Source organism: Lissotriton helveticus, chromosome 2_1 (genome assembly GCF_964261635.1).
Source record: "Lissotriton helveticus chromosome 2_1, aLisHel1.1, whole genome shotgun sequence".
NCBI lineage: Eukaryota > Metazoa > Chordata > Amphibia > Caudata > Salamandridae > Lissotriton > Lissotriton helveticus.
This window is the reverse complement of record NC_136059.1, coordinates 513,120,035-513,145,987: the sequence shown is the minus strand read 5'-3', so window position 1 is coordinate 513,145,987 and position 25,953 is coordinate 513,120,035. Positions and strand designations below refer to the sequence as shown.

Here is a 25,953-nt window from a genome sequence, read left to right as displayed (position 1 = left end):
TGCAACACACACACATATATATATATATATATATATATATATATATATATATATATATATATATATACATAGAACACTTACTAGTCAAGGCGTCAAAACCTACAGCAAGTGCCGCAAAACGGCTCTTACCAGTCAAATGGTGTCCAGGTTCCTACTGCCAAGTTCTGAAATCGACCAAACGGTCACTGCACAGCGAATCAACAGAAGAGATCTCAGTCGAGGACCGGAGCAGATCAGAAAGAAAGAGAAAACGCCGTGAATGCCAAGACTCGGGTCTCCTCCGGCAGTGATCACGTCCAAAGCGAGATTCCAATCCTTCGTCTCGACCACTCCTTCGGCCATCTGAGTCACCGATGAGCCCCTCGTTGGAAGCGCCAATTTGTGGTGTAGCAAGCCTCAGCCAGGCCTACCAGTGCAAGGGATTCACGCTTCTCTCCACAGAGTCTTTAGACCAATAGCAAGAAGTTGACACAGAAACTGGAATAGAAAAAACAGAGTTTATTAAACCTCATGAGGTGGAACTACATTCACGCAACACCCTTCGGTAGAGTATGAGGTAGCACACTGACTGGAAGGAGCTTGGTCCTTTTATACCCACACAGGGGCTCAAATGAAGGTGGTACAAGGTATAGAATGCTGGTTTGAAATACATATAAGGTCATACAGAGAGTGTGCTAGCAACAAGTGGGAGGGGCTGACAGCTAATTCTGGTGGGCACATCTTGACAGTTACAAGTTGGAGACAGCTGTATACTCAACTGAGCATGTGCAAAACAGAGAAGACTAAATATATCTTGTCTCTAGGCAGATTTCAAGAGCAGTTGACAGGAAGGTAGGACAGAGCACATAGAGAGCACATGGCAAACAAAATGGCAGAGAGAAATACAAAATGGAGTCTGTAAACGGACAAGATAGTCTCTATATACAAGATGTCTTCTGCTAATGCTTAACCTAATCATTGCTAAATTACAACAGTGTGAGTTTACTTCAACTAAGCAATATCATTTTTTTTGCTTGTTTTCTTCATTTGCTAAACTCCACAAACTTGAACTGTTAATACATCAGTTGTTTATCAGCTCTGGGAATACAGTAATGGTTATTAAAATCCTTTTTCTGCATTGTTGCTATTGTGCCTTACTACGTGTTCCTAATTGTGAGAGTGACCTAAGCCCTGGAAGGTTGTGGGGCAGAATATTGTGATCAAAAATATTGAGAGACACAAATATTGTGTCAAAAATATTGTTTACCAACCATTGTGTTTCTATGCTTATACTGAAAACATTCAAAATATCGAGTCAATATGTCGTGGATGAGAACATTGGTTTAAAATATTAAAGAATATCTTAAAAAAAATATGGAAGGTAGGAAATACTAAAGGAAAGACAAGCGTCAATTAAGTATGCAAGCAAGAACAATGACAAAGGGGGTATCAAAGAACATACAGATTAAGCTAGTACAATAGCGAACTGGGGGAGGAACAAACAATTACTTATAGAAGTATAACAGCCGACTCTCTGCTTCAAAGTGTAAGTCCAATAGAGTGAAAACAGATGGTCCATGACCAATTAAGGCAACTACTTGTTAATTAGGATTATTTTTACTTCCGTTTTGAAAGCAACTGTGGAGGAGATTCTGCGGGCTTCTGGTGGGAGACAATTCCAGATCTTTGGGGTAGAGCCTGAGAAAGCTCTGTGACTCGTTTTCTTTTTGCGAAAAATCTGTGGGTTTAAGAGGAATGAGTTTGTGCTTCTTGATAGTCTACCACCTCCAGATAATTCAAGCTTTTGAACCAAGTAACAGGAGGTTTTGAAATGGAGGGCTTTGTGAGTCGTGCAAGCAATCTTTAGCTGTATTCTTGCTTCGTAGGGCAACCAATTTAGTGATTTTAAGACTAGGGATATGTAAGCATTTCTTTTTGTGTACCCGTAATCAATCTTGCAGCAGTATTCAAGGAAGCCCTTAGTGGGGCCAAGGTATATTTAGGGAGGCCACAGAGCGTAACACTGCCTTAGTCTAGCCTCGGCAAAACAAGCGATTGCACCACCTGCTTGAAATCAACTTGTGGAAGGAATGGCTTGAGATTCCTAAGTATCCTAATCTGGTGATTAGCACCCTTGCACACCTCAGTAATAAATTTCTTCATGTTCAAGTGCCTGTCCAGGGTGATTCCAAGAGATTTGACTGAATCAATGATGTGGGGCTAGCAGTTAAAGGCTGTGAGATGCTTCATCCAGAGGTCTATCTTGGGGGTGTGATTAGGAGATATGAGAAGGAATTCCGTTTTAGAGGTGTTAAGCAGGAGTTAGTTCTCAGTTAGCCAGTGTTGAGTATTCATCCGGGTAGTGTTGAGTGATGTGAAGTTTTCAGAGGAGGTGATTTTTAGGTAAAGTTGCAAGTCATCCACAAACATATGGAAAAGAATGTCGTGGAGTTTAGTGCATTAGCTAATGGTTCCAAGAAAATGTTGAAGAGTATGGGAGATAATGCAGACCCTTGTGGGACCCCCATGGAAACTGCCGAGGGCTGGGCAAGAGATTGATTCACCTTGACTCTTTGGGATCTGTGATGAAGGAAAGACGAACACCATTGCAGAACCGGACCAGAGAGGGCCATCCTGTGCGCAAGAATGGATAAGAGGCTGTTGTGGTTAACAGTGTCAAACGCAGAAGAAAGGTCAAGGAGGATTGGGAGGCAAGATTCATTTTGGTCAAGCATTTTTGAAATGTCATCCTTAACGTGAGTGAGTGCCAAATAAGTGTTGTGACCACTCCGAAAGCCAGATTAATGTTGATCCAGGAGTTGAGAATTCTCAATGTGAGTGTAGAGTTGCGCTATATATATATATATATATATATATTAACTGAAAAAAACAGAGGTTACAGAGATGTTATAGTTAGGCTGACATTTCACTCATACAAAACCAGAGAAATTCAGCAGTTCTAGTTAGCTGAGCTAACTATAACTTGCGCCCTGCAATGCGATGCTTATGACCTCACATATTACATCACTCATGACATGGTCAGTGAGATCACTGATGACATCTCAAATGACATCACTGATGGCATCATCCACAGAATCGCTGACCCATTCACTCACACCCCCATATAATCTTGCATACACCCATTCCAACTTCCACACTACCAAAGTGTTGAATTGTAGCGGGGTTAGGTTTACTACTCCCGTCTAACCAACATGAGGGAAAGCGCTGGACTTTAGAAGGGTTACATTTAGTAATCTCATTCAAGTCTGAGGAACAGTATGGAAGGATTAGATTTACTATTCCTACTCCAGTCTAGGCAACAGTAGGAAAAGTGTTGGACTTCGGAGGGGTTACATTTAATATACCCAATCCAGTCTAAAGAACAGTACAAATAGTGTTGGACTTTGGAGGAGGTTAGATTTACATTCCCACTCAGCAGTAGGAGAAGTATTGGACATTGAAGTGGTTACTTATACTATTCTAACTCCAGTCTAAGCCACAGTAGAGAAAATTCTGGACTTTGGAGGGGTTCGATTTACTATGTCCACTCCAGTCTAAGCAACAGCATGGAAAGCGTTGAGCTTCAAAGTTGACATATTTATTATTCCCACTTCAGTCTAAGCAACAATAGGGAAAGTAATTACATTTGGAGAGCTAGATTTACTATTCCTACTCCAGTCTAACCAATAGTAGGGAAAGTGCTGGACTATGGAGGTGTTAGATTTAGTATTGTCACTCCAAACTAAGCAGAAGTATGGACAATTTTAGATTTACTATTCCAGTGCTCAACTTTGGAGGGGTTAGATTTACTATCCCCACTCCAATGTATGTTCAGTTGGGAAAGTGTCGTACTTCGTAAGAATTGCATACATCATTGAAACTCATAATTATTTCCTTGAAATACCTAACAACAATATTTTTAAATCATATTTGAAATAAACATGCATACATTATAAACTTTAAAAAAGTGGAAAGATATAAAAAATATTTTAAAAAAATGTAATATAAACAGTATGTAAATTAAACAACTAAACTAGAAAAATAGAAAATTATATTTGACAATATTAGTAAGAAAAATGTAACAATAAGTTATTAAATGAATCAAGTAAAATGCATCTTTAAAATAATACATAATTAAAAAGTATACATAATTCAATATGGAAGAATTATACAAAAAAAAGCAATTTAAACAATATTAATCTATTAAATATTTCATCTACAATACAAATTAGCTAACATATAAATTAGATTAATTCAAATATAATTAACTTCCCACCCTATTGCCCTACAAACCCAATAACCCACTACTAAAATCTAAACTAGTAACATGTTTTACTTAAAAAATTCAATATGAATTAAAATAAACAAATGAAATCTAAATAAAATAACATTTCAATAAAGTATGTACATAATTAATAATCATATAGTTAATTAACAATAAGCAATTTCCATTAAAATTAAGTTAATTATAATTTAATGAACTTCTCACCCTATTCGCCTACAAAACGAACAATCCACTATATTATACATTTAAAAACTACACTTTTAAAATGGCAAAATATATTTTATTAAATTCATAAACGTTATACTAACAAACATTAATAACAATATACTAACTAATATATATTAAATTAGAAAACAATATTTATTTTAATTATATTAAAGCAAACAATATTAAATATAACAATATCCATAAAAAGATATTATATACCACTTGGTCAGTACCAACTTCATCCAATCTAAATAAATTCAACCATAAAAGTGCACAGGAACATACATAATATACAATTAAAATCAGACATAGTGTTTAACGATACATTTTAAAATCAGTTAATTGGAATAATCACCAGGCCCTAACGTCCCTCATTTATAAAATTCACACATTGATTTTACATGTTGGTTTTAGCACAGAGGAAGAGTAGAAAGGAAGGATTTCCAAAAACCTTCAACTATTATATATCAAAAACCTATATGCTTACCTTAGATATTCTGTTCTACAATTATTTTGATACAGTATTCATGTCACACAATATTTATTTTCCAATATTTTGGTATCAATCGTAATTCGTTTAGGGGTAATTTATCAGTGAATCAACTGGAAAAGCTGCGTACTATGGAGAAATTCAGGGCCTCTATCTGTATCTGTAGACATTAGTTAAGATTGCAACTTCCATCTTGAAATGCAAAGTGTCAGTGGTAATTCTTGGATTTGGTGCCCAACTTCTGACCATGAATCCCCTCCACCCTCCCCGGATAGGAACAACATATTATTCAGTTATGAAAGTGACAAATCCTTAAAAAGATACACACTGGAGTGATGCAGCTACTTATTCAGTAGCTCAAACTTTCTCTAATTTTACTGCAGTCTTCAAAATTTCTCACACACAAATCCATCATCCTGACTACCAAGATGTTTTATCTCAGTTCTCCTAGCGTAGGAAGGTCTATAAACAGGTGTGGTGCGACTCACTGGCCACCTTCTTCCACCGCAAGATCATCGACATCCACGACAGTTTCAACATACCGCCAGCCCCGACAACGACAGGCCCCACCCCGAACTCCACCAGCACCAACCAGCTGACCTCCTCGGCCCACGTCAACGACGACGAGACACGAAAGATCATGAACTCCATCCACTCCGCCAGCAGACCCCTGCACACACTACGTGTTCAACAAAGCAGACACCACCATCGCACCCCAACTACGAAAGGTCATCAACATCTCCTTCGACTCAGCAACATTCCCGGAAATCTGGAAGCACGCCGAAATCAACGCCCTCCTCAAGAAGCCCAAAGCGGACCCCAAGGACCTCAAGAACTTCCGCGCCATCTAGCTGCTCCCCTTCCCGGCGAAGGTCATTGTGAAAATCGCCAACATACAGCTGACCCGCCACCTCGAGGACAACAACATCCTAGACCCGTCGCAATCCGTATTCAGACGGAACCACAGCACCGAGACAGCCCTCATTGCCGCCACAGACGACATCCGACGCCAACTAGACAACGGCGAAACCTCAGCCCTCACCCTCCTGGACTTGTCAGCCGCCTTCGACACGGTCTGCCACCAGACACTAAGAACACGCCTCCAAGAAGCCGGAATTCTGGAGAAAGCCCTGGACTGGACCACTTCTTTCCTCTCTGGCAGAACCCAGAATGTCTGCCTCCCACCCTACCGATCCGAAGCAACCAACCTCATCTGCTGTGTCCCCCAGGGCTCATCCCTCAGCCCGACACTGTTCAACATCTACATGGCCCCCCTCGCACAAGTGGCCCGCCAACACGACCTGAACATCATCTCCTACGCCAATGACACCCAGCTCATCTTCTCCCTTACCAAGGACCTGCATACCACCAAAACCAATCTCCATGAGGGTATGAAGGCTGTCGCCGAGTGGATGAGGAGCAGCCGCCTGAAGCTGAACTCGGACAAGACGGAAGTCCTCTTCCGCGGCCCTAACCCGTCTGCCTGGGACGACTCCTGGTGGCCGACAACACTAGGAACAGCACCGACGCCCGCGGACCACGCACACAACTTGGGATTCATCCTCGACTCCTCCCTCTCCATGTCCAAGCAGGTCAGCGGCGTCTCCTCCTCCTGCTACAACACCCTCCGCATGCTTTGCAGGATCTACAAGTGGATCCCGATCGAAACCAGAAGACCCAAGCCCTCGTCAGCAGCCGGCTGGACTACGGCAACGCACTCTACGCCGGAATCCCGACCAAACACCTACAGTGACTACAACGCATCCAGAACACCTCAGCCCGCCTGATCCTCAACCTTCCCCGACGCAGCCACCTCACCCCCACCTCAGAGACCTTCACTGGCTCCCATCAACAAGAGGATCACCTTCAAGCTCTTCACCCACGCACACAAAGCACTCCGCAACTCCGGACCTGCCTACCTGAACAACAGACTCAACTTCTACACCCCCGCCCACCAGCTCTGCTCCACCAGCCTTGCCCTCGCCCCATGAATCCAGCGTACCACCTCCGGAGGCAGACCCTTCTCCTTCCTCCGTGCCAAGACCTGGAACACCCTCCCCACCCACCTGCGGCAGACCTAGGACCTGCTCACCTTCAGGAAGCTCCTCAAGACCTGGCTCTTCGAGCAGTAGCAGCAGCCACCCCCCCTCCCGTCAGCGCCTTGAGACCCTCACGGTTGTGTAGTGCACTTTACAAATTCTGTGATTGATTGATTGATTGTGGCAGACCATGGTCACGCTTCACACTTTTATTGCCCTTAACTTTTGTAAAATCACTTCCATAGTTCTTTTCCAACAGTGCAGGATTCTGAAATTGACGACAATGTTGAGAACCGCTTATGATAAAAACTGATGCTACTGCGTTAGTAATTTGGTATTTTCACAAGGAAAACAAAATGCTGCAATGGCGTACTCTTGGTCAGTGGTGTCATCCAGCACATTTTATGTTACTAAGTGGACTTTAACTACTTGATATATCTTGATATATAAAGTGCTTCATTGTTTTAGAATATACTGTGTCATGTTTGTGGTGTGAGTGGCTGAATTTACCTGTTTTTTCTCATCCTAGGTGGTTTATAGGCGACTGGTCCGATTGCAGCAAAACCTGTGATGGAGGAATGCGAACAAGGACAGTCATGTGCATCAGAAAGATTGGACCTTCTGAGGAGGAGTCCCTGGACGACATCAGCTGTTTGACCCACAGACCCATCGAAAAGGAACCCTGCAATAACCAATCATGCCCACCTCAGTGGGTTGCTTTGGACTGGTCAGAAGTAAGGACACTATGTTTGATATCCGTTAATTTAACAAGCTTAGTATCAATCATCAGTTTTTCCCCTTGCTATTCATGCTCAGGTGGAATGCCAGTATGCTTGGCATCCAGGAATCTTAAAGCTATTTCTTTATTCCAATAGGTTAGAAAACATATTGAAAGTCTGTTTCAGTCTCCTAAGTAGGAATAGATGTGAAGTTCATTTTGTGTCATCCATAATATAATACAAATAGTCAGGGGCAGGGATTGTACTCTTTTAGTTGGTGAATGTTATAGTGTTGTATATTAAACCCAGAGACAGAAGTCTGGTAAGATAAATCAGAGTCCTTCAGCAATCAGAGAGTGGCTACACAAGATATGTCCTGGTGTCCTGTTTTCTGCCTTTCAAGTACACACCAAAGTGTTACAAGTAAATGTAGCAGACAAGTCAAGCAAGATTTGAAAACTCAAGCAGGATTTGACACTGTAATGTCAAAAAGGATGGTCTCAGCCTTCACCCTGCCTATTATGTTAGGATCAGAGGGGTCATCTCTGGTCATTCAGGTCTGCCAATTGTTTGCTTCTGAGAAGCATTTCACACCTTTTTCACACCTATTCAAATGCTAATCCTTGGCTGGAAAGAGTTTGAGAGCTAATGCAAATTAGTCCCCAGGAAAAAAGTAATTTTCTTAAATGTATGTTTCCTTGATATTTATTACAAATTCCCCTCCCCCATAGATTTGTATTTTATTAACTTAACTATTGAAAATAGTTGTTTAATTATTGTTCTATGAAGTCCCATCCATACCCAAGACACTGTATTATGATTTTAATCAATACTCTGGTTTTCTATAAAGGACAGGTGGGTCTACCACAGTGAACAGAGCTTAAGGGTGCTGGTCACTGTAAGGACATGTCAATGTTAGGTTTCTACATGTCCGACTTTAAATACTATGAACCCTTCCTTGTAGACTACACGTCCTACATAGGGGTGACTTATTAATATTTTAAAGGGTGGTTTTTATCTGTCAAAGGATTTATGCTGACAGGTTAAATTGCAGCTTTTACACTGCTACAGTCAGGCTATACAGGATAGGCCTGAAGCCATGTTTTGCACTGTCACTGTAGTCGATGGCGCAATAGGTGCTGCAGCCTAGTAGTGACATTTAACTTACAAGCCATGGGTACATTTTGTACCATGTACTAGGGATTTGTATGTAATTGAAATATACCTATTAGGAATATACCAATTCGACCATGTTTAAATGTAGAGGCACTTTACCACTGAGTAGCAGGGGTAAAGTTCACATAGTTCTAAAGCCCCTAAGTGGAAGCAGACAAGTCCTAGGGCTGATCTTCGGAGCCTACAAAGTACATACGCATATAAGTATATACTAAAGTATATACAAAAGGTGTTGAATGACCTAAAAATCTCCACCAATCACAGTACCAGTTGACAATCTGTTTTCAGGTAGGAGCAGGAAACCTCAGGAATAATCCGCGACGGCCACATTGCAGCACAAGGATTGCCACTCTAATCCTCCCTCGTATACCACAGAGGAATAACAAGGACATCGACATGGAGTGACCGTGAGGTGCAGTGTACCCAAGGGAAGAGAAGCAGTGAGCATGAGACGCAGTGTACCCAAGTGAAGAGAAGCAGTGAGCATGACACAGAGTGTACCCAAGGGAAGAGGAGCATCGTGAATAGAGACAAGATGCGAACAGAAGGAGCGCACTAAAGAAATGGAGACAATAAATTAATGAGAATAGTAGCGCACTGCGTACTCTCTGAAGAGTAGCAGGGTCAGAGGGGCGGAACCACGATGCGGGCAGGAGAAAAGAAAAACAATGTGATTGCTTTGAAAATCAATGTTGTGAAGGTTCGGACACGCAATGTTCTCAGGAGAGGAGCATCACAGTGTACTCTCTCAAGAGAAACCCTGTGAAGGATGAAGGCACAGTGTGCATAGGAGAAGAGCAGTGCAAAGGGCAGTGTACTTTAATGAGGTTGAGGCATGGCACTGGGAAAGGTGTTCCTCGAGACAGAAGCACTTTTTACCACCCCCCAGGGGATACCCTCACCTTTATTGAACATCTCATGGACATTGTTTCTACCAATACAGGACAACAAAACACACTAATATTCCTCAGGGACCTCAACCTCCATTGGAATGACCTCAATGACTCAGCAGTCAATAGCCTCAAATCTTTCCTCTCAGACCTCAACCTCACCCAAATTTGTAGCATCCCCACACAAAATCGCATGCATGACACACAAGGCTATTCACCACAATTCTCCGAGCTACCTGGCACAGAAACTGGTACTATCTCGTGGCAACAGATACTCCAGAAGCACTAATACCTTTCTACTAAAACCACAACAATTTTCTAAGAAGAAATCATACAATGTGGCCTTCTCTGGGATTGCCCTTTGCATTTGGAATGCACTACCTCCTGAAACCAGACGGAATCCCTCCACTCTAACGTTCAAAAAAGAAGTGAAAGCTATTCTCCTGTCCAAGTTCACATGAACTATGTTTACATGCTGTCATTCGTTGTATGATGTACTTGGATCATAACTATTTTTCGTTTCTGTCTGTAATTTGAGTTTTATCTACTATATCTGCTTGTAAAGCGCTCTGATACCCGCAAGGGTCTTGTCCGCGCTATATAAAACCTTCAAAATAAAATAAATAAATAATTAGAGGAGATAAACGAGGTGACCAAAGTAGGGCAGAATGGGAGGTGTCAACATAGTGTGCAGGAGGGTGAGAGGCACTGGGGACACAGAGAGGGCACGGAGGACTGCGAGAGGCGAGCACGGTAAAGGGAAAATGTTGGGGATAAGAAAGTAGGCATATAACTAACGAATGCGTGGACAGGAGATGTGAAGAGACAAGAAACAAATTGTGTAATCGAAGGACAGCGCTTCTTTGTGAAGGGTGACTGTACCAATGTACCCTTAAAACAGAAACTCGGTGTAGGAGCATGCATGGCCTAGAGATGAGAGTTTGTGCCCTTTCCTCCTTGTCGTAGTAAATATCAGGCCTTTTTAGTAAGCACTATTAAGCAGCATTAAACATCATAGTTTTTAGTACAAAAAATGTGGACCAGGACTCATTTTTATAAATGTCACTATGTTAAACCCGGTTATAATGACTTTTCATTTCACTGTTTCAATTTATAAGAAACTTTAACTTTTATGGCACATCACCTGTGCAGACAGACGTGCATGCTGCTACTGTGTGACAGGGTTTGAATCATCCCTAATTAAAACCGCATGCGCATCCCAGCGTGCAGATCGCTCCTTACAGCCGAACTTTTGAAGCTGTGGATATAATGAGGCTGAACCCTTTTGTGCTGGTTCTTAGAAGTAATGCACGAATGCCTTTTTATTTCTTAGAAATACGGAGGTATGCTGTGTCCTGCAGTATATTTTCTAACACAAAACAGAGGTACAGGCCTCTTCGCTAGGTGTAACATAATCTAAGGAACAAATCTGCTAGAAACATTACCCAAGGCACAGCCGCCGTCTGCCTGTGGCCGGGAAAGCCACTGTGTACAATTATATTCATTTTAAAACAATTAAACCCTTCCCTTCTGGCAAGCAGAATAAAAAGAAAATCCCATGCAGACGGGATGTGGACTTTGTAGGCCTAGAAAGTCTCGCTTGGGATGCAGTGTAATCACAAAACTGACGTGCAGGAGGAGGGGAGGAATTCACTTGTTACTCAAGAGGAAAGTGACTTAGCACCGAGCGAACAAAGCAATGACAAGTTGATAAAATGCTGTTGCATAGGTAGCATGGCCACCTAGCATGGAGGTCAATTCTGGACCGTGACGGTAAAAATTCAAGGCAAATGATCGAAATTCAGCCCAAAAAGTACGTTTTTACAGACACATTTTAGTAGGTCAGGTAATAAAGTAAAATTAAGTAAATAGAAAACGTGTCTTTTATTCAAATATTGCACAAACATCACAGTACAGATTGGCCCACTGAATCAAAGAGTAATGGAATTAGAATCACATGGTGCCTTGCATTACAGGTCATCGGTGCCTATTAGTACAATAGTCTCAATTACTTGTCCTCGTGCTCGACACCGGATGATGTGGCAAGGCATTCATAAATATGGCCAACAAGTAAGACAGCTCCTGTGGGAGTGAGTTATGCACAAAAGAAAGAAATCAAAGAAACCAACAAACTTGCCAGCAGTAGGCAACCGGGCTGTGTTCCCCCAAGAGATCCTTGAGCAGTGGGCAGATATCAACCATGTGCATGGGCAAAGCCCAGGTAGCCTTTTAGCGAGGTGCCATCCCACATGTGTTGGTAGGACGTGTAGTGCATGCGTGAGGTGGCAAGTGGCAGCAACTCAAGCTGCAGAGGCAGACAGGCAACCCAACTGTTCCTCAGAGGCGGCTGGGGGGCTAACAGTAAAGCAACTCACATCCATCCCCCTTTACTCAGCTCATACACACGACCCATCACACACTCGATGCGGTCTACGTTTGCTCCTCCCCTCATACATTGCCCAGCCATAAACTGTATCTCAACTCAGTCATTCAGTCAAATGGTCTGTTCCCTGTATCGACGCGGGGGTAGCGGAGTCCACTGTGCACACGGAAGTCCCAGCACCCCCATCTAACCCATCCAGTCGACAGGAGGCACTCCAAAATATCTCCCCAGGCCAACTGCAAACGGCGCTCCTCAGCTACTCCCCACTCACTCCGGTCAGCCCTTCGTTTGTCCAGACGGGTGGCACGGGGTGCACTCAGTGTATGGCAATGCAACGCTTAGCCAGCACGAGTCCCAAGAGAGCAAATCTATGTTGCATGCAAGCCCCCGATTTAGGGATCGGGAGTACGCCCAGGAGACAGTGCTTGACTGACACCTCAACATGTGTGCTTGCAACCTCACGTAGCACGTGCAATACAACCACCCAATATATCCGGAGGCGAGCACAGTCCCAAGTCATATGCAGGAACCCCACAGTTTCCACAGCGCATCAGGGGCATGCCGATTGGCGTGCAGCATTAAATCACGACAGCCTCTGGGGCTTTAGATACGTGCGATGTAGGCAAAAAAACGGCGTGAGTTTAAAGTGCACGTTGCGGGCCAGGTCCTTGACCTGTGCAAATGCCCGTCTCCACTCACCCTCCGTGAGTGGCAATGGTAGGTCAGACGCCCTTCTATAAGGATATTTGATACATCGAATCTCTGATCTACCTTCAAGGCCTTATAAATGTGGGAGATTAGCCCTCAGGTGAAGCCCGGGTCCAGCAATAACAACAAGGGCTGCATTTCCTTGGGCTCATCTGGGTACGTTGTCTATATCTCTGGCTGTGCATGATATTTTAGTGTACTGTAGGAAGTGGCCATCAAACACCTGAAAGCACTCTTTTTGGTTCTCAAAGGAAAGCAAGGTCCTCTTAAGATATAGGTCACTCGCTGTTACGCAGCCCCCTTTATCCCATCTCGTGAGTTTCATCACGGTCTGTATTCGAATGGACCCAGCAGAGGGGGAGCAACCGAGCATAGGGAGCCGTTAGCAAAGCCAGAGTGAGTGCTCGCTCCCAGGCCCCCGCGGCATGACGGACCACGAATGGGTAATCCTGGGGGTCTGTGAACCCATCATAGGAATTCTTTTGAGCTCCATCCCGCACCCCAGTTCACCAAAAGTGCCTTCTCAATGTTCAGACGCTCAGCACACCACAGTGCCTTGTACTGCTGTAATCCTGCAAGATAATAGAGACCAAGGTCTGGAAGAACCAGACCCCCGGCGTCCATGTCCAATTTGAGCACATCTGGTTTTACCCTGCTGCGCTTCCCAGCCCATATCATGGAGATCAGGAGGCTGTTTAGGACATCAAATGTGGATTTGGAGATATTAAAAAAATTAGTTCCGGAGAGCCTACAGACATCAGGGAGCATAACCATCCCTATCAGGGGCCATAGGCCCTAAGACCGAGAGGAGCAGGTGGTTCCAGAACCAAATAGATGCCTCCAGACCCGTAATGACCGCTCCCATATTTAAGGCGTACTGTGCAGCCGGGGTATCGGCCACCTGAATGCCCAAAGCGATAGGAATGCCCGCATCATCTCCCTTGGCTAGAACCTCCAATGTGAACGTAACCGACTTCTGGCGGTTAACGTATAGCCTCAACACCTCTCCCAACGGGACCAGTACCGTCAGGAACGCAGGCACCGCCATCTCCTGGTGACGGATGTACAGCAGCTCGTCGTCTGGTGTATATAGAAACAACGTGCGTATCACCATCCGCAGTAATTCCCCATTGAATCATGTCCTGCCGCAGCTGAATCTCCAGAGGCTCCATCACCAAGGTGAATAGGAGCAAGGACAACAGGCAGCCTTTCCTCATGCCCCTCTCAACAAACATGCTGATATCAGTCCGCCACTGCGCACAGGGGCCGCTGGTTGAAAGTAAGTGAGACAGACCCAATATATGAACTCCCGGCCCAGCCCTTCATCCCCAACACTTCCCACAGGTATTCCCAGCGTAGGGTGTTGAACACTTTCTCAATATCTAAAGCAACCACCTCCCCCCACATATCCGTGCCCTAGACCGTATGGAGCATGTGAGAAAGTCCCCAAAGATTCATGTTAGTATCTCTGCCCGGCATGAGCCCGCATTGGTCTTTGTGAACCAAGTGTGTTACTACCTTGCCCCGACAAGTCGCTAACTTCTTTGCTAGCAGTTTGGTATCCACCCCCAGTATAGACAAGGGCCGATAAGAGCCAGGAGCAAGTGGGTCTTTACCTGGCTTGGGCAGCATAACGATCTGCGCTTCCTGCATAGTCTGTGACAAAACCTCCACTCGCTTGGCGTCCTGCAAAGTTTTCAATACACTGCGAAGTAGGAGGTAGGCATACATTTGGAAGAACTCCACCGAAAGACCTTCTAATCCCGGGGTCTTACAGCTTGCTATGGTCTGAATCGCTTCCTGCAACTCCTCAAGTCTGAGTGCCTCACCCTATCCGTCTGCCCACGCCTCCTTAAAGCATGGGAGCGGCATGTCATCCAGAAACTTGCCCATCACAGTCAGGGTGGTACCTAGGCCTCTTCCATAAACTGCTGCCAAGTGATCCCGCAATAGAGAAAAAACACCAACCTGTATGGTGGCCTCCTGTCCATGGTGTTTGAGCGTTAATATGTTCGGGGGAGGACGTTCCCACTTCAGCAACCATGCCAGAAGTCTCACAGATTTGTTACCCTCTCGGTGCAACAAATGGCGATATTCACGTATATCCAACAACAACGAAAGAGTGCCTGCTTAAAAACACACTGAAAGAAACACACATATGTTTTTAAAAGGACCCTCACTCACCAACCTGGTTGGTGACATGCTTCATCATTGGGTCCCCACCGGATCAGCCGAGTGCCGTTCCGGTGTGCTACGACGCCTGCAATTGCAGCGGAGCGGGTTGTGATTTCGTGCAAGTGAGATAGTGCAAATTAAAAAGTAGCCAAATGCTCCCTGAAAAAAACTTAATTTTAGGTGATTTGGGTACTAATAAAAACCAGTGACAAATCAATACCAACTGAACAATGGAGCTGGGAGATCCGATGGGGTGTAAAAATTGGTCGACATGAACATGTTTCTGCTTGTATTTAGCAAGTTCCGCTAAACATTCATCAGGACCTTTGTAAATAGTGAGACCATGGCGGTATACACACGCTAAGGCGTACCCTAACCTATAGTCGTATGTGAAAAACTCATGGTTTTACCATTAACAATGGTCTTTATGTAGTTCTTAGACCGGTGGTAACCTGTAAAAGAATTATACAGATCAAAGAGAGAGAGAGGACTAGATATGCTAGCCCGTATCCCCTGTGTTTATATGTAAGTATCAATGAGGACTAGCTGGATTAAGGGGGAGGGGGGATAAAGGGTGACTCAGGTACGTCAGACAATGAAAGGAAAAAAGCAATGTTTTCCTTTGAAAGCCCTCACCCACCGACCTAGTCGGTGGCATGCTTCATCATCGGGCCCACCACAGTGGCACCGAATGTGCCCCGGGTGTGCTGCAGCGCCAGGTGACTGCGGAGCTGGTATATTGCTGCGTGTGCAGTGAAGGAGTGAGAAGTGAAAGTTTAAAAAGCTATACAGGCGGTCCCAGCACCCGAGGGTTAACAAGTGTTTAATAAACTGGGCCTCCGTTAGCTGTTAAAAAGGCGAAAGGACAAAGTGGAGTGATTAATGATCTCCCATGTCCAGTGTGGTCTACATGTTTCTGCCAGTGCCTTTTCTATTATAAGCTGGCTTTCCTCAGGACCAATAGAGTAAAGTGAAAAAGTGCAGTTAAATAATAAACTAATAAACTATATTAAGTGTTTGTGTTCTTTCATTGGCTATGTGTCGCGCTCGCTAAGGCGCTGTAGCTGTTAGAGGGGGATTCCCTCAAGCTTTTCTACATAAAACACATAAGACAAAGACAAGACGTACAGGGGAGAGTCATGTTAGGATGGCATTTTTAGAACTCATGGTGGCCAGCTCATAGGGTGGTGTACGGCTTAAAACCGGCTAGGGTGAGCTCATAGCAATTGTATGAGGCTAGTGAGAGTATAAAAACAACCGTAAGTGGGTAGTGGTGGGCTAAAAAACGAAATTACAAGGTGAGGTACAGGAAAGTACTGGTACTGGGTCCTCACTCTGTTATTTCTTTGTAAAAAGCCTCATGGGTCGCCTGGCAGAGAAAGAGACCCTGTGGAGATAAATGAGGTTCACAAGGCTGTCTAACCTGTAAGGAGAGAAGAGTTTTTGGCTTACCCCATGTTGCTGGACAAGCGGTTTTACTCACGAGTAGTTCGGTCTGGTTCCTCCTTGGACCTATTCGTCCTTCTGCGGCGTCCGGTGTGAGGTGAGTGGGCCGCCTCGCATTGTATTTATATTGTTTGGTTGACTCGATTCACCTGTTCCGGTTAAAAAGAGGGAGGGGTGCGCGATAAACGCTATCTCATGTTGAGTCTCGCTGCGCATGTGCAGAGGAGTGGTGCGCGTTACCAGCGCATGCGCGGTTGGTTGCTGTAGCGGTCTTTGGCATGCGCATGCGCAGTAGAAAAAGCGCGTTCGAACCGGATCTTAGGTTTGCCGGTACTCTCTAGTGTGGCAAGTTGCTTAGATCACGTGATATTATCAGCAAGAATACGTTGCTGCCGTTATGGACAGTCTTAGAAGGAGAAGAATGGGCTGGGAAGGGGGCGCTCATGCAGGAGCATGATGGCACTGCTACCTGATGGGTTTTGCTACCTGATGGGTTTTGCAAAAGTGTCTATGTGGCCAGACTGTTCCATGGAATGGAATCGTTAAGGCCTTGAGTATGGGTGGAAAGACGGTAAATCCAGCGTTGCTCTTTTTGTAATAGGAGTTTCTCATCCCTAAGGTTGTCAAATTTCTCAATGACGGTCCATGTGAAGTCATTGGGTGTGTGGTTGTGGGTCAGGAAGTGGTCTGTGAGCTTACTGATGTTTTTCCCACATCTTATGGTACTTCTGTGTTCTGTCATTCTTGTGCGTACTCTCCTGGTCGTCATGCCAACGTACCGGAGGCCACATCTGCAGGTGATCAAGTACACTAGATTGGAGGAGTTGCAGTTTGTGAACTGCCGTTGTGTCCAGGTCTTGCCTGGTTCCAAACTCAGTGTTTTTGACGGGGATGTCAGGTGGCATACACTGCAGTTGTTACAGGGTTGGTGGCCAGTGATCTTTGGCAGGCCCCATGCATTGGTGATGGTGTTGTCTTTATCTTGATTTTTAAGACGTGGTCTGGTGTTCACAAGTTGATCTCTTAAGTTGGTGGCTCTTCTGTAGGCGAAGCGAGGCTTTTCCCACTGTCTGGTACCAGAGTTTATGATTTTCCAATTGCGGTTGATGATGTTAGACACTTGGTTGGATGCTGTATTGTACGTGGTTACGCAGGTTAGCACAGGATCTTCTTCTGGTTTTTGGACTGTTTCTAGGTGAGCGTCCCTGTTTTGATTCCTTGCTCTTTTACAGGTTTTGTTGATTATCCTAGAGGGATAGCCACGGTCCCTTAGTTTGTGCACCAAGTCACTGGATTGTTGCTTGTAGTCTTTTATGCTGCTACAGTTTCGCCTGATACGCAGGAATTGCCCATAGGGCAAGTTTTCCCTCAGGTGTCGGGGGTGAAAACTGTCAAACCTGAGCAGGGAGTTTCTTGCTGTGGGCTTGTAGAAGGTGGTAGTAGATAGTCCTCCATTCTCAGGTCTGATGTTCAGGTCTAGGAAGGGTAGCTCCATGTGACTGCTAGTGCATGTGAAGCGTAGGTATGGGTCTAGTTGGTTGACCCACAGCATGAATCTGTCCAGCGACTCCTGGTTGCCATTCCATATTATGAGAATGTCGTCTATATAGCGACGCCACACTCTGATATTGGTGGAAAAAGGGTTGGTTGGGTGTTGTATGTGTGTTTTCTCGAAGTGGGCCACATACAGTCCGGCCACACTGGGAGCAAATACACTGCCCATAGATGTACCATTCGTCTGAAGGTAAAAGGAGCCCTCATATTCGAAATAGTTCTCTTTGAGAGCTAGTGCTGCGCAGTCTAAGATGAAGCTGCGAGGCGTGTTGTAAGTCCAAGTGTTGGTCATGAGGACATCATGCAATACCTTGAGCGTGGCGTCTTGTGGGAGGCTAGTGTATAGGGATTCTATGTCTAGTCCCACAAGTAGTTCAGTGCTTGGATCAAAGCTGATTTCCTTGATTACATTTAGTAAATGTTTAGTGTCCTTAAGGTAGGTGGGGGTTTGTTGGACTAGGGGATTGAGGAAGAAGTCACAGAATCGTGATAGCGGTTCTAACAAAGACTTGATTCCAGACACAATGGGTCTCCCTGGTGGTGGAAAGGTGCCTTTGTGTACTTTGGGGACCGTGTAAAAATAAGGAGTTTTTATTTCTTTGGGACATAAGTAGTCCGCCTCTTGCTGTGATATGTGATCATGGTCTTTGGCATGTTTTACCAGTTGGGTGATGGTGGTCTGTAGTTGCTCAGTAGGATCTCTTTGGAGGCGCTTATAATTCCTAGAGTCACTAAGGAGCCTCTTACACTCCTGGTCATAGTCTGTCTTATTCATCAGGACTATGCCGCCCCCTTTATCCGCCGGTTTTATTACAAGTTTGGGATCATGCTGGAGGCGTTGGATGGTGCTTCTGTCTTTGTTGGGCAGGTTGTTAAAGGTGTCTCTCTGTTGGAGTTGTTCTACTTCCGTGTAGACTGCCTGTTCGAAGGTCAGAATTTCTACCGGGATGCTGCCTGGTGGGGGGGTGAAGGTTGATTTCGTCCTCATTCCCGTCTCATTGGGTGTTCCTTCCGCTTGTGTGATGGTATTGTCCTTTTTCTCAAAGAAGGCCTTTAGTTTGAGCTTTCTAAAGAATTCAGCCAGTTCTACATGTAGTTTAAACATGTCCAGTCTTGGCGTAGGGACAAATGAGAGGCCCATCTCAAGCGCCTCAAGCAACTCAAGCTCAGGACCCAACACCCCGAGAGGGAGAGGTAGACGTGGACAACACTGGCAACAACCATGGCAAGGGCCCCAAAACCACAACTTTGGCCAACCACCGCCTCTCTTCGGCCATCTACCACCCCCATACTTCGGATACCCACAGATGTACCCTCAGGGCAACATGCCCTTCTTTCAAGGAAATCAACAGCAGCGATACCCTTTTTTATCCCAGGGCAGGAGAGGCAGGGGCAAGAGACGGAACCCAGGCCAAGTGCAATGGGCACCCGAAACAGAACCAGTGAGCTCCAACACGAGAAACAAAACCAAGGAACAAGCGGGAACCAGCAAGTGACACCACCCACCCCCCTCGTGTTCAACCTGTCCGACACACAACTCACACCGGACGAAATGGGAGTACTGAATAAGGGCCTCTCATTTGTCCCTACGCCAAGACTGGACATGTTTAAACTACATGTAGAACTGGCTGAATTCTTTAGAAAGCTCAAACTAAAGGCCTTCTTTGAGAAAAAGGACAATACCATCACACAAGCGGAAGGAACACCCAATGAGACAGGAATGAGGACGAAATCAACCTTCACCCCCCCACCAGGCAGCATCCCGGTAGAAATTCTGACCTTCGAACAGGCAGTCTACACGGAAGTAGAACAACTCCAACAGAGAGACACCTTTAACAACCTGCCCAACAAAGACAGAAGCACCATCCAACGCCTCCAGCATGATCCCAAACTTGTAATAAAACCGGCGGATAAAGGGGGCGGAATAGTCCTGATGAATAAGACAGACTATGACCAGGAGTGTAAGAGGCTCCTTAGTGACTCTAGGAATTATAAGCGCCTCCAAAGAGATCCTACTGAGCAACTACAGACCACCATCACCCAACTGGTAAAACATGCCAAAGACCATGATCACATATCACAGCAAGAGGCGGACTACTTATGTCCCAAAGAAATAAAAACTCCTTATTTTTACACGGTCCCCAAAGTACACAAAGGCACCTTTCCACCACCAGGGAGACCCATTGTGTCTGGAATCAAGTCTTTGTTAGAACCGCTATCACGATTCTGTGACTTCTTCCTCAATCCCCTAGTCCAACAAACCCCCACCTACCTTAAGGACACTAAACATTTACTAAATGTAATCAAGGAAATCAGCTTTGATCCAAGCACTGAACTACTTGTGGGACTAGACATAGAATCCCTATACACTAGCCTCCCACAAGACGCCACGCTCAAGGTATTGCATGATGTCCTCATGACCAACACTTGGACTTACAACACGCCTCGCAGCTTCATCTTAGACTGCGCAGCACTAGCTCTCAAAGAGAACTATTTCGAATATGAGGGCTCCTTTTACCTTCAGACGAATGGTACATCTATGGGCAGTGTATTTGCTCCCAGTGTGGCCGGACTGTATGTGGCCCACTTCGAGAAAACACACATACAACACCCAACCAACCCTTTTTCCACCAATATCAGAGTGTGGCGTCGCTATATAGACGACATTCTCATAATATGGAATGGCAACCAGGAGTCGCTGGACAGATTCATGCTGTGGGTCAACCAACTAGACCCATACCTACGCTTCACATGCACTAGCAGTCACATGGAGCTACCCTTCCTAGACCTGAACATCAGACCTGAGAATGGAGGACTATCTACTACCACCTTCTACAAGCCCACAGCAAGAAACTCCCTGCTCAGGTTTGACAGTTTTCACCCCCGACACCTGAGGGAAAACTTGCCCTATGGGCAATTCCTGCGTATCAGGCGAAACTGTAGCAGCATAAAAGACTACAAGCAACAATCCAGTGACTTGGTGCACAAACTAAGGGACCGTGGCTATCCCTCTAGGATAATCAACAAAACCTGTAAAAGAGCAAGGAATCAAAACAGGGACGCTCTCCTAGAAACAGTCCAAAAACCAGAAGAAGATCCTGTGCTAACCTGCGTAACCACGTACAATACAGCATCCAACCAAGTGTCTAACATCATCAACCGCAATTGGAAAATCATAAACTCTGGTACCAGACAGTGGGAAAAGCCTCGCTTCGCCTACAGAAGAGCCACCAACTTAAGAGATCAACTTGTGAACACCAGACCACGTCTTAAAAATCAAGATAAAGACAACACCATCACCAATGCATGGGGCCTGCCAAAGATCACTGGCCACCAACCCTGTAACAACTGCAGTGTATGCCACCTGACATCCCCGTCAAAAACACTGAGTTTGGAACCAGGCAAGACCTGGACACAACGGCAGTTCACAAACTGCAACTCCTCCAATCTAGTGTACTTGATCACCTGCAGATGTGGCCTCCGGTACGTTGGCATGACGACCAGGAGAGTACGCACAAGAATGACAGAACACAGAAGTACCATAAGATGTGGGAAAAACATCAGTAAGCTCACAGACCACTTCCTGACCCACAACCACACACCCAATGACTTCACATGGACCGTCATTGAGAAATTTGACAACCTTAGGGATGAGAAACTCCTATTACAAAAAGAGCAACGCTGGATTTACCGTCTTTCCACCCATACTCAAGGCCTTAACGATTCCATTCCATGGAACAGTCTGGCCACATAGACACTTTTGCAAAACCCATCAGGTAGCAAAACCCATCAGGTAGCAGTGCCATCATGCTCCTGCATGAGCGCCCCCTTCCCAGCCCATTCTTCTCCTTCTAAGACTGTCCATAACGGCAGCAACGTATTCTTGCTGATAATATCACGTGATCTAAGCAACTTGCCACACTAGAGAGTACCGGCAAACCTAAGATCCGGTTCGAACGCGCTTTTCCTACTGCGCATGCGCATGCCAAAGACCGCTACAGCAACCAACCGCGCATGCGCTGGTAACGCGCACCACTCCTCTGCACATGCGCAGCGAGACTCAACATGAGATAGCGTTTATCGCGCACCCCTCCCTCTTTTTAACCGGAACAGGTGAATCGAGTCAACCAAACAATATAAATACAATGCGAGGCGGCCCACTCACCTCACACCGGGCGCCGCAGAAGGACGAATAGGTCCAAGGAGGAACCAGACCGAACTACTCGTGAGTAAAACCGCTTGTCCAGCAACATGGGGTAAGCCAAAAACTCTTCTCTCCTTACAGGTTAGACAGCCTTGTGAACCTCATTTATCTCCACAGGGTCTCTTTCTCTGCCAGGCGACCCATGAGGCTTTTTACAAAGAAATAACAGAGTGAGGACCCAGTACCAGTACTTTCCTGTACCTCACCTTGTAATTTCGTTTTTTAGCCCACCACTACCCACTTACGGTTGTTTTTATACTCTCACTAGCCTCATACAATTGCTATGAGCTCCCCCTAGCCGGTTTTAAGCCGTACACCACCCTATGAGCCGGCCACCATGAGTTCTAAAAATGCCATCCTAACATGACTCTCCCCTGTACGTCTTGTCTTTGTCTTATGTGTTTTATCTAGAAAAGCTTGAGGGAATCCCCCTCTAACAGCTACAGCGCCTTAGCGAGCGCGACACATAGCCAATGAAAGAACACAAACACTTAATATAGTTTATTAGTTTATTATTTAACTGCACTTTTTCACTTTACTCTATTGGTCCTGAGGAAAGCCAGCTTATAATAGAAAAGGCACTGGCAGAAACATGTAGACCACACTGGACATGGGAGATCATTAATCACTCCACTTTGTCCTTTCGCCTTTTTAACAGCTAACGGAGGCCCAGTTTATTAAACACTTGTTAACCCTCGGGTGCTGGGACCGCCTGTATAGCTTTTTAAACTTTCACTTCTCACTCCTTCACTGCACACGCAGCAATATACCAGCTCCGCAGTCACCTGGCGTTGCAGCACACCCGGGGCACATTCGGTGCCACTGTGGTGGGCCCGATGATGAAGCATGCCACCGACTAGGTCGGTGGGTGAGGGCTTTCAAAGGAAAACATTGCTTTTTTCCTTTCATTGTCTGACGTACCTGAGTCACCCTTTATCCCCCCTCCCCCTTAATCCAGCTAGTCCTCATTGATACTTACAACCTGTAAAAGAAAACATGGGAACAAATTGCTCATCATAATTCTGTCATGTCATCAGCTTTTTCACAAAAGCGGTTTACAGGCATATCAACAATAGGTGTTTCTTTCAAAAGAACGGAGAGTGCACGTCCCATCCGGGGCCACTGCTCTATTCAAAACCCTGTTTATCTGATTAGCTCTTTCCTGCTCGTTTTGAAAGAAAGGGGGTTAAACACCTCTGCTTCTTTGGTAGTTACAACTAGCTCCCTTCCCTTATGGAGGGGCAAAAAGAAGAGTTACATCCGGCAAGTTACTGCCTCGTATTCTCAGTATCGGCATAAACATTTATACCTGTAGCTCTTTAAAAAGAAAAGAAACAAACCAGGCGCCACACGTAGTTAAGGCAAATGGTCGCCTTGTATTTAAGGCAGAGCAATGTGCTAATGAAAACAGCAGTTGTGGAGAAAAAAGGCTTACTTGAGTCAAATGCACAAATTACTTCATGGAGCACAGACCGGGGGCCCGTTTGGAAGTTCTGTGGAATGAACAATAAAAAGTTTTACGTCTACAGGATGTCGAGAGATAGGAGCCCCTCTCCCCCGCAATAGACGTGCTGCACTTACTTCCAAGATAACGGGATCCCACCAGGTGCCTAGCAGTGCACGTCTGGCTCCGAATATTGTCATTCCACCGGCAGAACCCGGAAGAAAAAGCACAAAGTTCCGTGTCACGTGTGACGGCGTTGGTAGGAACGTCACTACGTAGCGTCAAAACTTCATTTCAGAAACTAGAATGTTAACCTTCTCATTCATGGTGTTCCCATTGCCAGACTAACAAAGCATTTAGTGAAAAACTTTATTAGGTATCCCTCACGAGCGCAAACAATAATAATTATTTAATAATTATTTAGGTTGGTTATTGGGCCATCATACAGCCAAGAAGTCACTAGGTAGTGTAAACTAGAGTGGCTTCAGCCAAACATAACATTAGCTAGATGGACAACAATCCAACAACCCAGACAGAGAGAGACAAACACCTGCTTGAGTGGTAGGAATTCATTTTAGGACAGTTACCCAAGGTATGTTATCATTAAGCCCCTGACGGTAAGTGGACAGACGGTAGATCCATCTTTACTCCCTTTTGAATAGGGCTTGCTGTGAATTGGGACCCGGTTTTTGCTGCTTGATTATAGTCCAGGACAGATCGTTAGTAGTATGGCCTGTGGCTAGGAAATGTTCCGTCAACTTGGTGCATGCTTTTCGGCATCTAATGTTGCTCCGGTGCTCACACACCCGTTGCTTTATTTTTCTTGAAGTCATTCCCACGTAGCGTAAGCCACATGGGCAAGTAATCAAATAAACAACATTCGAGGAATTGCAATTCGTGTGAGACCGTTGGTACCACATGGATCCCGACTCAAGGTTAAGTTGTTTTGTTGGCTTCGTCAGATGGCAGACGCTGCATGACCCACACGGCTAATGACCCGTAACCGGTGGCAGGCGCCATCCTTCAGTGATGGTTTTATCCTGGTCTGGGGATTATGCCTTGGGGCGGGTATGCACGAGGGAGTCCTTGATGCTCCTTGCTCTTTTGTAGGAGAACAATGGTTTCTCCCATTGGTGATCATTGCCCTCCAGAATTTTCCAGTATTTACGAATGATTTTTGCGACCATATGGGATGCGCTGTTGTAAGTGGTTACACAGGTCAGAGGTACCTCTCCCTCATTTTTAACTTTGTCTTCCAACAGGGCTTCCCTATTTTGGTTCCGGGCGCGTTTGCAACTTTTTGCCAGAATTCTCTCGGGGTACCCCCGTTCTTTTTGTATTTTAGTCAGGCCACTTGCTTGGTCTTTGAATGTATCTACCTCAGAACAGTTCCTTCGCAACCTCAGATATTGCCCGTAGGGCAGGTTCTCACGGAGGGGGCGGGGGTGGTAACTTGTGAAATGCAACAAGTTATTTCTCGCTGTGGGTTTATGGTGCGTCCTTGTCTGTAGGGTATTTCCCACTCTCGATATCACAACATCCAGGAACACCATCTCATCCCCCTGTTTGCGCTCGTGAGGGATACCTAATAAAGTTTTTCACTAAATGCTGTGTTAGTCTGGCAATGGGAACACCATGAATGAGAAGGTTAACATTCTAGTTTCTGAAATGAAGTTTTGACGCTACGTAGTGACGTTCCTACCAACGCCGTCACACGTGACACGGAACTTTGTGCTTTTTCTTCCGGGTTCTGCCGGTGGAATGACAATATTCGGAGCCAGACGTGCACTGCTAGGCACCTGGTGGGATCCCGTTATCTTGGAAGTAAGTGCTGCACGTCTATTGCGGGGGAGAGGGGCTCCTATCTCTCGACATCCTGTAGACGTAAAACTTTTTATTGTTCATTCCACAGAACTTCCAAACGGGCCCCCCGGTCTGTGCTCCATGAAGTAATTTGTGCATTTGACTCAAGTAAGCCTTTTTTCTCCACAACCGGCGTTTTCATTAGCACATTGCTCTGCCTTAAAAACAAGGCGACCATTTGTCTTAACTACGTGTGGCGCCTGGTTTGTTTCTTTTCTTTTTAAAGAACTACAGGTATAAATGTTTATGCCGATACTGAGAATACGAGGCAGTAACTTGCCGGATGTAACTCTTCTTTTTGCCCCTCCATAAGGGAAGGGAGCTAGTGGTAACCACCAAAGAAGCAGAGGTGTTTAACCTCCTTTCTTTCAAAACGAGCAGGAAAGAGCTA

At 45.2% G+C, this 25,953-nt stretch overlaps 1 protein-coding gene across 1 annotated transcript in view; it reads left to right on the top strand.

Moving 5' to 3' along the window:
- Positions 1-25,953, top strand: part of LOC144820131 (A disintegrin and metalloproteinase with thrombospondin motifs 6) — a 463,746-nt gene that overhangs the window by 341,093 nt on the left and 96,700 nt on the right. The window contains exon 11 of the mRNA XM_078677765.1: positions 7,530-7,734. Coding sequence (XP_078533891.1) covers positions 7,530-7,734 — 205 coding nt within the window. The remainder of the gene's footprint in view (positions 1-7,529; positions 7,735-25,953) is intronic.